Source organism: Copadichromis virginalis, linkage group LG20 (genome assembly GCF_057382275.1).
Source record: "Copadichromis virginalis isolate Kocher_CV1m ecotype Utaka linkage group LG20, C_Virginalis_male_GT1.1, whole genome shotgun sequence".
In the NCBI taxonomy this organism is placed as follows: Eukaryota; Metazoa; Chordata; class Actinopteri; order Cichliformes; family Cichlidae; genus Copadichromis; species Copadichromis virginalis.
In genome coordinates, this window is record NC_140637.1 from 22,272,974 (window position 1) to 22,284,152 (window position 11,179).

An 11,179-nucleotide genomic window follows, 5' to 3' on the forward strand; every position below is an offset into this window, starting at 1 on the left:
ACCGTTGGAATCTTACTATAATTAGTTTGTGTCTAAAAATAAGGTTTAACAAACCTAAATAGATAGCTTGTCTGATTTTTGCCAGCACTTTGTTGGAAGTTTCAGGGGCGTTAAAAGGACATGTCTGGATTTCATTGGATTTCACCCACACTGACATCACTAATAGATCATGTCTGGGCTTTATAAGTATAACCTCGGACTACTAGTTGCTGTAGTAGTATGCTGTTAAACTCAAATATTAAAGAGTTAAACTACAGACAAGTACCGTAAAAGTGTATCTAACTACCGTGCTCTGCTGTAACAGACTGTAGCTGAAGTGACAGCATGTGCCTAACCAGTCATTCCTGTGAGGAATGGTTCGACATGACCAGATGAGTCAGACTTTTGTGCTGCTGGATGTTTTCTCTACCATCCCCTCATTTCATCAGTGCCTCCCTGTCAGCCTTCCTTAATTTGACTTGCCCACCTGCTGCCTTTCAGAATCCTGTAATCCCCCCCTGTTGTCTGCTGCTGTTTTCAGACCATGCTCACAGCCATCTCCATGAGTGCCATTGCGACAAATGGAGTCGTACCAGGTGAGTGGATATCAGAGGGCATGCATTAGTATGTTTGTGTGCAACAGAGCGGTGCGCTGAGCCCTGTGTGTGTTTGCGACTCACAGCTGGAGGTTCGTATTACATGATCTCTCGCTCTCTGGGGCCCGAGTTTGGCGGTGCTGTCGGAATCTGCTTCTACTTGGGCACCACTTTTGCGGGTGCTATGTACATTCTCGGCTGTATTGAAATTCTGCTGGTAAGTCGATTGAATTTTTAAATGACAGGTTTATATTGCTTTTCATGTTTTTCTTATATGCCTTCAATATAATAACAGGCTGAATTCCAGTTATGTTAGTTTTGGGGTCCTGTTACTGGTTCGGTCTTGTAGTTAATGTGTTAGTTAAGTGAAAGAGATCCATTATTATTTTTTATAGATGTATTTTGGCCTTTATTATTTTTATGACAGGACATGAGAGCAGACAGGTAAAGCAGGAAAGAGAACAGAGGAAATGACATCCAGGAAATTGTTCAGTGGGAAATCTGGGCCCCTGCAGAAGCGTTTCAGCATATGAGCTGCCCGCTCAACCCACTGAACTCTATCTGTACCCCACATGTTGTTATTTGGTTGTTTACACCTGTGATCTTCCGGCTAAATTGTCTTCAAACATTGGCTGTAAAACAGGAATCATTAGCGTACAGCATGTTCCAATAAATGATAATGAAAGGATAGCAGGCAAGAAGGGGACAGGGGGGGAAAAGCAAGGTTACTCTCCCACTTTAAACTAAATAACTCACATTCACATAGTACAGTAATTTTTAACCCAGTGAACTTTTTTTTAATGTGTTAATTTATTTTATTCTCATTGCTTTAGTGTGTTTTCTTTTCTTTATTTCCATTATTATGAAAATGATACAAATGTGCTTTGGCGAGGTAAATTGCATTATTGAAAAAATAATGCAATTGAGGAGATTTGGTGACATTTTCCTGTTTCTGCATAGTAGCTGACTGACGTTTTGCCAAACTGACAGATGATGTGGTTTCTCAGGAAAAAAAACATAAACCTATAAACACCGACTAGCCTCATGGCAAGGATTTAACAAGATGCTGTGAACATTTCTTTGAGATTTTGGTCCATATTGATATCACAGCATCGCACAGTTGCTGCTGATTTCTTAGCTGCACATCCAGGATCCAAATCCGTTCCACCACATCGCAAAGAGTCCAAACAGTTTGAGATTTAAGTCTTCTGAGATCCTGCTGGACACAGCAATCAGAAAATGGAAACACTATCATCATTTATGATGTGACACGGTCCATTCATTTACTAAAGTGTGTCAAAAAATACTTGCACTATTACAGCACCGCCAGCAGCGGCAGCAGCAGCCTGAACTTTAATACAGGGCAGGTTGGATTGATGTTTGCATGTTGCTTTCATGTTGCCCAATTCTGACCCTAAGATCTCAATGTTGCAGAATAAATCAAGACTCATCAGACCAAGTAGTGTTTTTCCAGTATTGTCCAAGTTTTCAGTTTCCTGTTCTTAGCCGACAGGAGGAGAAGAGACACCTGTTGTGAAGCAGTTCAAAAGTCACTTAAATCACCATATGTCCCCATTCCGATGCTTAGTTTGAGCTTCAGCAGCCCATCTTGGCCATACCTACATGTCTCAATGCACTGAGCTACTGTCATGTGATTGGCTGATAACATATTCGTGTTAATACACAGTCACCAGGTGTACGTAATCAAGTATTTATAACATTATAATGATAATGTTTTGCTTTTTTAGAACTAAAAGGATAAATAATAAAATGTGTTTTTATATATCGCATGACGTTGTTTTTTTATTAACAAAAAAATAATTTGCATAAACATATTTATATGTAGATTCTCTACAATACTTCTGCAAACTTTGTCTTATTCTTCTCACCCACTCTAACCCTGTCTTCCTCCACTAATTTGTCTCTTTCAGATTTATATTGTTCCCCAGGCAGCCATCTTTAAGATTGAGGGCCTGGAGGGCCCCGAGGCAGAAGCAGCATTGCTCAACAACATGCGAGTGTACGGCACTATTGTGCTGAGCTTGATGGCACTGGTGGTGTTTGTGGGGGTCAAATATGTCAATAAGTTGGCACTGGTCTTCCTGGCCTGTGTCATACTTTCTATTCTGTCTGTCTATGCTGGAGTCATCAAGACTGCCATTGACCCCCCTGTGTTTCCGTAAGTGACTCTTTATTCACTGGTACAAACCCATAATGATTTCGAATTATCCTACGTGACAGGTATGCCCTGGGCTGGTTGTCTTTGCAGCGTCTGTCTGCTGGGAAATCGAACTCTTCTTTCTAAAGGATATGATGTCTGCGCAAAGGTCATTGAGATAGACAACGAGACTGTCACCACCAAACTGTGGAGGAGCTTTTGTGATTCGGAGTACCTCAATGCCACTTGTGACGAATACTTCAACAATAACAATGTTACAGAGATACAAGGTATTCCAGGGGTCACTAGTGGCATCCTGGCAGGTACATTTTTCAGTGTAAACCACCTTCTGTTGGGTTCTTGGCCAACCACAGTTCAGTATGTATTAAAGATTAAATTCCTAAACTTGGTCTCTCTTTCTCTCAGAGAACCTGTTTGGTAACTATCTGGAGAAAGGGATGATTCTGGAAAAGCGTGGACTTGTATCCGACGTGGATCCAGACAGTCCCACAACGAGCTCAAACCGCTACGTTCTTGCAGATATCACCAGCTTCTTCACTCTGCTGGTGGGAATTTATTTCCCATCTGTCACAGGTTAGTCCCAGGAAGGCACACTAAAGAGGTCCATTATGCTTTGTTTTTTTGTTTGTTGTTTTGTTTGTTTGTGTGTGTTTTTTTTTATCATAGGTGTCTGGAAAACTCCTCTAACTCGGGTCAAATAACTGCATGTAATATGCACCAGACCCTGCAGTTCTCTTAATGCCTGCTCGGAAATGTTAGAAATTGTTTTGGCTTTGTCTAACCACTTTAACCACTTTCCTGCTTAGCAGACAGCAGTTTCTACTTAGACAGTTTACTTTGTTTTCAGGTGTGAGAGATGATGGTTGCAAATAAATGTTAATGGGGTTTTTTTTTATGCTCGCCGGATGTATAAATGGGAAAATATTTGCTTACAAGTTCTCCGTGCCAGTTTGTTGTTGTTTTTTGGTGACCTGTCAGTCTCGAGTTCACAGTTTGTTTTTGCTGCCCTCCAGTGGCCAAAGAAAACAGCACCTTTAACATGACTGAAGTCAGTAAAGTGCTTAGTATTCCATAAAGGTGGAAGTTAGTAATTACCCTTTATATCCTCTGAAAACCTGAGTCTGATTATTATAATATTATCAAGTCACAACTCTCCCGATTATTTAACCTTCTGCTCAAAGGTATCATGGCTGGCTCCAACCGCTCCGGAGATCTGCGTGACGCTCAGAAGTCAATCCCTATCGGCACCATCGCAGCCATTAGCACCACGTCAACTGTGTGTATCCTTCAGTGAACCAAGGCCGGTTAAAAATAAACATTAATATAACTTTTCACAAGTTATTGTTACCTTTTCTACCTTTTCGGTCGTGTGGTCCTTATCAGCTTTTTTTACCCAGACATGTCCTGTGTGGTGCTGTTTGGTGCTTGTATAGAAGGAGTCGTCCTAAGAGACAAGTAATTCTACTTCTATTAAATTAAATTTTGGACCGTTATACTCCGAAAATGTTTGTAGTTTGAGGTTTGTGCCTTAATATTATTGTAAACTGGGCACATGTGTGACAGCAAAATGTTTGACAGGCCCAATAAAAAGTCAGAAAGGAAGAATGTAGGGAATACAGACCTGCACAGGTTGCTAACAATTTTAACAAATGTGTAGCTTCAGTTTAATAATAGTGCATTTCACTATGTGCAGCAATAAGTGAGTACATTACACTTTACAAAATTAAACATTTAGCACAGCTTCAGACTGCTTGCAGTTGTGTTTATCTGAGGAGTTATTTTCAGTAAAAATCAGAAACACTGAATCACAGCTGAGTCTAAAACGATGCTCTCAGTCATCTGTTAGCAGAACTCAGCTGTTCACTGTTTGTACCTGACTGAGCACAGGTTGGTCGAACATTTGCATTCACTGTGTTAACGCAGGAGCTCTGTCTTCATGTTCCTGCAGGTTTGGCGAAGGGGTCAGTGGCAACCTTGTAATAGGTACGCTGGCATGGCCGTCCCCGTGGGTTATTGTATTTGGCTCCTTCTTCTCCACCTGCGGAGCGGGACTTCAGAGTCTGACAGGAGCTCCCCGTCTCCTCCAGGCCATCTCAAGGGATGGCATCATCCCCTTCCTTAGAGTGAGTACAGAAATCTATCTCTGTCTTAAATACAGACCTCTCAGAGCTTCCAACTGAGCCAGAAATGTTGTGGGGACTTGAAGATATTCTTGTCCCCACTCTAGGCTGTTATAGTTGACTAAAACTAAACAAAAAACTGAAACTAGATGTGAAAAACATTTTAGTTAACTAAAATAAAAAAAATTAAAACTAACTGACACTATTTTGTGAACTTGTGAAAACTGACAACTAGACATATTTATTGAAACCGAAACATATCCTCCATACAACAATAATTTATAACAACTAAAACTAAGACTTAATCTAAAAGAAACTAAACTCAAACTAAAACTGAAGACACAATTATTAATAATTGGTAAATATGACATTATTTATTTGTATGTCACTTGTGTTGTTGCAGATCTTTGGGCACGGTAAAGCCAACGGGGAACCCACGTGGGCACTTCTACTGACAGCTAGCATCTGTGAGATTGGCATCATCATAGCCTCTCTGGATTCAGTCGCACCAATCCTCTCCATGTATTGCTCACCGATAAACACAACAACTAAAGCAAAGATTCTTTTTTGTGGTTTCTGTTCTTACTGTTTTCTCTCTTTCCCTTCATCTGTTTCTTTAGGTTCTTCTTGATGTGCTACATGTTCGTCAATCTCGCCTGCGCCCTGCAGACGTTGCTGAGGACCCCAAACTGGAGACCCAGATTTAAGTTCTACCACTGGTGAGTTTGTGGGTCAGAGTATGAAAGCTTTCTAAAAACTCTTGCATGTGTTTTATAATCTGAAATTTACATTTACTTTGACATGTACTTTGAGTTTCCACACCAAAATGCATGTTGGTGTTCATTGTGTGTAGCAAATATAAATTTATGTATTTATATCAAAATATATTATTATTTAAAGCTTTGCACATCCTTTTTTAAAATGTATTTTAAATACTGGATCATTTGCAGTCATATTTAAGTTTGCAGTCTTTTTCCTCGGTGCTGTTGCTGACACATTGCTGCTTTTCTTTGCATATTGATATTGCCTGTTGATCATTTTAACACTGAAAACACTGGCAGAGATGTGTATCACATAATGTGTTTATACTTGCAGTAGATGTGATTCAAACATGCATAAAATTCTTTAACTATCCCAAAGATATCATAGATATTCATCACATATGGTGCGAGGATTTAAGCTCTGCTTAAAGACAGATTCTGGATTTGATGTAAAGAAACCACCCCTGTGAGAATCTCCATAAAAAGACCTGAAGTTTGTGTGTTTGTCTTCCACGATGAGCTTAAAAATTTCTTGTTTCCATTAATCAGCCAGTTGTGTGAAGCTGGCAGAACTCTGGGTTTGACTAAACATGACGTTCTGTCCCCTGCAGGGCTCTGTCTTTCCTGGGTATGAGCTTGTGCTTATCACTCATGTTCATGTGTTCCTGGTATTATGCAATTGTGGCTATGGGCATCGCCACCTGCATCTACAAATACATTGAGTTCTGTGGGTAAGAAATAATAATTTGTTCAATGATCATTTGAGAAAGGATTCTTTGATAAAAGTCACAGAGTAGTCTATTTTTTATGTCTCTGGATGCTGTAGGTATGACCAGAGCTAATAATTTAATGTGCTTTGAGACAGAGCTGAGAAGGAGTGGGGTGATGGGATACGTGGGATCTCGCTCAGCGCTGCTCGCTTTGCTCTGATGAGGCTGGAGGAGGGACCACCACACACAAAGAACTGGAGGTCAGCTCATCTTTAATAGAGCTGGTTGGCTTTTGCCTGTGATTATCACTGACTGATTTTGTTTGTTATTAGGCCTCAGATCCTGGTCCTAGTGAGCATGGACGCTGAGCAAAACATCGAGCAGCCTCGTCTTCTATCTCTGACCAATCAGCTAAAAGCTGGGAAGGGTCTGACTATTGTTGGCACCTGTGTTCAAGGAACCTTCCTTGACAATTACACTGAAGCTCATAAGGCAGATCAGGTCTGTTACTCTTTAACACACACTTAAACTTCTGACACATGCACAGAAGAATCGCCACTTTCTCTAACAGCTGCGCCTGCCCTCTATCTGTGTCCCTGCAGTCGTTGCGTAAGTTGATGGAGACAGAGAAAGTAAAGGGCTTCACTCAGGTCGTCATCTCCTCCAACCTCAGAGATGGAACATCCCACTTGATTCAGGTTGGAGGACTTGGAGGTCTGAAGCACAACACGGTGATGGTCAGCTGGCCCCGTAACTGGAAACAGCCTGAGTGCCACCAGGAATTTAGGAACTTCATTGGTAAGTTATCAAGTGAAATAGAAGCTCTCTTAGTTGTTAATAAACATCAGCATCAAATATTATACCAAATACCAAATCAGGGGCATTGAAAAAGTTTGGTAAAAAAGATAGGTAATCCTTTGCTCTGCCCCCCATCGGGTTACTTTTCTCCTGTTCCTCTGTAGAGGTGGTTAGAGAGACAACTATAGCCAGTATAGCCTTGTTGGTTCCTAAGAATATTTCCAGCTATCCATCCAATGGAGAGCGTTTCACTGAAGGCCACATTGACGTGTGGTGGGTTGTCCACGATGGAGGCATGCTAATGCTTCTGCCTTTCCTCTTGCGCCAGCATAAGGTGAGGAACAAGAAACTGTGGATTCTTTTCACTTAAATGAGCACAAGTTAAGTGTGATAGTAGTGTGTTTGGAAAAAAAAAACACTGTCTTCGAGGCACATTGGTTACGTCGTTATCGTTTTTTTTCTTGCTATAGGTGTGGAGGAAGTGCAAGATGCGTATTTTCACTGTAGCTCAGATGGATGACAACAGCATCCAGATGAAGAAAGACCTCATCACCTTCCTCTATCACCTGCGCATTGACGCCGTAGTGGAAGTGGTTGAGATGGTGAGAGATTTGTCTGGCACATATTCTGTGCTCACAAACAAATCCTGCCAGGAGCGGCCTAAAAGAACAGTTTCTCGAAGGATCCCTTTTTTTGCCGTTATTCCAAAGTAACACATGGATTTCATGTGACGTGTGTTTTTCCTTTACAGCATGACGGTGACATCTCAGCCTATACCTATGAGAAGACACTGATAATGGAGCAGCGATCACAGATCCTCAAACAAATGCATCTGACCAAGAATGAAATGGAGAGAGAGGTAAGCCAGGAACAAATTTAATTTTAGCTACGTTGACAGCCAAAGCACTGTTTCATTATCACTATGGGCATTAAATATCCGCTCTGGGGAAAGGAACTGCTTCATGATGAGGTATCTGTGTCTGTACATGTTTAGACTGATTTGCAGATAGAAAAAAATGAACTCCAGTGGGAATATAGGAATCAGATGATGTTTTTTGTTTGTTTGTTTTTCTCACAGATCCAGAGCATTACAGATTCATCCCGTGGGTCCATACGGCGTAAAAATCCATCTGCCTTGCGGTCACAGCGAAGCGCTGAGGAGGGAGCTGGTGCAGCAGAAAAACTAGAAGAGGAGGTAAAGCTGATCCAGTGTGTAATGTACAGTACTTCTGTCCTCACTTCCTTCAAACACCTGTTGCATTTTATGCCAGGTTTTAGTTTTTCTAGTTGCTGCTCAATTATTCCTTACAGTTCACTGATCAAAAATCCACCTTTTCTGACAAGCGTCTCTTTTCTCTGTATCACCCGCTCATGTGATGGTGTTTGTCTGTCAGCCTGGGGCCGTCTCCAACCCAAAACAGGTACAACTGAGCCACAGCAAGAATGTCTCCACACCAACCAGCCCCACGTCCCCTGCTGCACCTGCAGGTCGTGCTGTCGTCTGGCCCGACAACAAGGGTGCGGAAAAGGAGAAGAGCCTCCTAACAGCGACCTCGGAAGCGGGCAAAGACTTCTTCAACATGAAGCCGTGAGTGATCTGTCAGCTTATTTTAGCTCAGCAATCCTGCACAGGAAACGGGCATCGCACCCAGGATAGTAAGATCAGCCAGAGTTTTAAAAGTGACCGTCTAAACTTGTGCAAACATGCTGAGAAAAACAGCTGTGATCCATCAGGGCATGGATGTGTGGCCTCTGGGATGTCTGGCAGCAGGATGTTGGGCCCTCTGGGTCTTGTTGGTTGTGGTGTGGTGTTTCTGTGCAACAGGCTTGTTCTGGCACATCCTCTGAATGTTTAATAGGATCGAGTTTGGAAGAGTTAACGCCAGTATGAGTCACGTTACCAGTAACTGTAATGTTGTAGCTAATCCAAATGACCCACACAGTCATTTGTAAATATTTGTGCGTATCGACCCATGTCACAGGACTTAAAGCAACACTGTGGCAAACAAAACTTTGAACTTAACAGTGACATGAAAAAGAATTAGTTCTGCAGTTTATTCGTCTTCTGTCACATGATCGTCAATCGTGGTGTGAGAGCATTTCTTTCATTTCATCTAATTCATAATTGCACACCAAATTACTGTCATGTTTTGTGTATTTGTAGTTCAGTTAAATTTAATTTATACAGTGTCAGTTGACAACATCACCATTAGCCTAAGGTGCTTTATATTGTGAGGCATATTCCTTCAGCAATGCTCAGTCACACTAGGGAAAATAGGGGTAATCTTACTGTGAGAGGGTACAATGAAATTGCTATCTTGTTGCCTTTGAAACAGTTGCTTTGAAGAAGAGCACCAGATGTGGCAATCACTCGTAACTTCAGGGCCTCACTGATAAAACGGCAATAAGAATGAGTCAGCCTGCTATCAGTTTGCAGTTGACAGGGTTCAAATTTGGAAATACATGCAATATGTTTTATGGTAATACAACAATGAACTGTGATGTTGGCTACATACACAGAAATTCACATTACTTACATCAGAGTCCAGAAAGCATGTTGTGTTGGAAGCCTACATAAATGTATCCACAAATAGTGGCTATAATCTGCAGTGACATGCACGCAGAAACTTTGCATTTATGCGCCCCAGGGTGGCTGTGGCTACAATGTAGCTTGCCATCACCAGTGTGTGAATGTGTGTGTGAATGGGTGGATGACTGGATATGTAAAGCGCTTTGGGGTCCTTAGGGACTAGTAAAGCGCTATATAAATACAGGCCATTTACCATTTATTTACCATATAAGAGTATAACCATAATGCAACTAGTTGTGTCGAGTCCCTTATTGCAAAGGGACATATGACCAGATGAGTGGCACTCATCTGCTCATCTCACAGACTCAGACTGACAATCTGTCTGTATTTATAAATGATGTGATATCCCATCCAGTCACCTTGATATTAAAAGTTGCAACAGGTGTTTATAGGTGTTACATGCTCAAAATCACAGTGTGTATCCATATTAGGACATTAAAAACTACTACAGTCTTCTGTTCACTTCTAAAGATGCTCAGTCAATATAAAAGATTTAACCACCAATAAATGTAGCCTTCTGTGTGACCATATATTGTTTCCTTCTACACATGCTCCAGGGAATGGGAGAACTTGTAAGTATTTTCATTTTTAGACACCGTGAGTTGAGCTGAGCGATCGATTTAAAAATGAAACCTGCTGTGACCCAATGTTTCCTGCCTCAGGAACCAGACGGACGTGAGGCGTATGCATACAGCAATGAGGCTCAATGAGGTCATCACGAAGAAGTCCAAGGAGGCAAAACTTGTCCTGCTCAACATGCCGGGACCACCAAAGAACCGTGTGGGCGAAGAAAACTGTATCCTACATCTCACATACTGTTCGTCATATGTCTTAGTTCAGTTCACATCATCATTTTACTTAAGGATAAATTATTCATCTTGCAGTTTCAAAGAAAGTGCTTTATAGTAAAAGGAAATTATAATGGGCCGGGCTTTCTGCTTCAGGCTCACTCGTTGACTTTTCTTTAAGCAGAGGGTTGAAAGAGGCACAAACATCGTTACTTAGAACTGTAGAAGGAGAGTAATATTTGGTGCTGTCAGGAGATAAGGTGGAGGAGGTGCAGACTATAGATCAGGAAGGCCAAAGCTCAGAGCAGGACATACCAGCTTTCAATGATCCTAGGTAAGGGCAAAATGACAATGTCTGAAGTCCATTATGGAAAAGAAGTAACGGGTAAGCTACAACTCTGGAAGTAAGGGATTTGCTGCATGGCAGTTTATCCCAGGAAAACTAGGTCCCCTTCCAGTATTCTGAATAAAGTCTTTTCTGCCTATTTCAGCCCTCTGTTTCCTGTGATCTGCTTGTTTAGGTTTGCTTTCAGTCAGTGTTTGGTTAATGTTTGGTATTAAAACTACTTGTCAAGATTTTTTTAAAGATCGTGGTTTGGATTAAAGGAAAGATTTTGCCCTGCACTATAAGAATTGACGCTTAGGAGCTCAGTCTGTC

The 11,179-nt window shown here is 41.4% G+C and overlaps 1 protein-coding gene across 1 annotated transcript in view; it reads left to right on the forward strand.

Moving 5' to 3' along the window:
• The window catches only part of slc12a5b (solute carrier family 12 member 5b), a 40,883-nt gene that overhangs the window by 25,169 nt on the left and 4,535 nt on the right, over positions 1–11,179 (forward strand). The window contains exons 5-25 of the mRNA XM_085442892.1: positions 521–575; positions 662–792; positions 2,507–2,754; positions 2,845–3,056; positions 3,160–3,327; positions 3,936–4,034; positions 4,152–4,209; positions 4,703–4,877; positions 5,278–5,396; positions 5,495–5,593; positions 6,247–6,366; positions 6,501–6,605; positions 6,678–6,846; positions 6,948–7,143; positions 7,308–7,477; positions 7,614–7,745; positions 7,895–8,002; positions 8,222–8,338; positions 8,538–8,731; positions 10,291–10,305; positions 10,396–10,529. Of these exons, the coding sequence (XP_085299018.1) occupies positions 521–575; positions 662–792; positions 2,507–2,754; positions 2,845–3,056; positions 3,160–3,327; positions 3,936–4,034; positions 4,152–4,209; positions 4,703–4,877; positions 5,278–5,396; positions 5,495–5,593; positions 6,247–6,366; positions 6,501–6,605; positions 6,678–6,846; positions 6,948–7,143; positions 7,308–7,477; positions 7,614–7,745; positions 7,895–8,002; positions 8,222–8,338; positions 8,538–8,731; positions 10,291–10,305; positions 10,396–10,529 (2,824 nt within the window). The remainder of the gene's footprint in view (positions 1–520; positions 576–661; positions 793–2,506; positions 2,755–2,844; positions 3,057–3,159; positions 3,328–3,935; positions 4,035–4,151; positions 4,210–4,702; positions 4,878–5,277; positions 5,397–5,494; positions 5,594–6,246; positions 6,367–6,500; positions 6,606–6,677; positions 6,847–6,947; positions 7,144–7,307; positions 7,478–7,613; positions 7,746–7,894; positions 8,003–8,221; positions 8,339–8,537; positions 8,732–10,290; positions 10,306–10,395; positions 10,530–11,179) is intronic.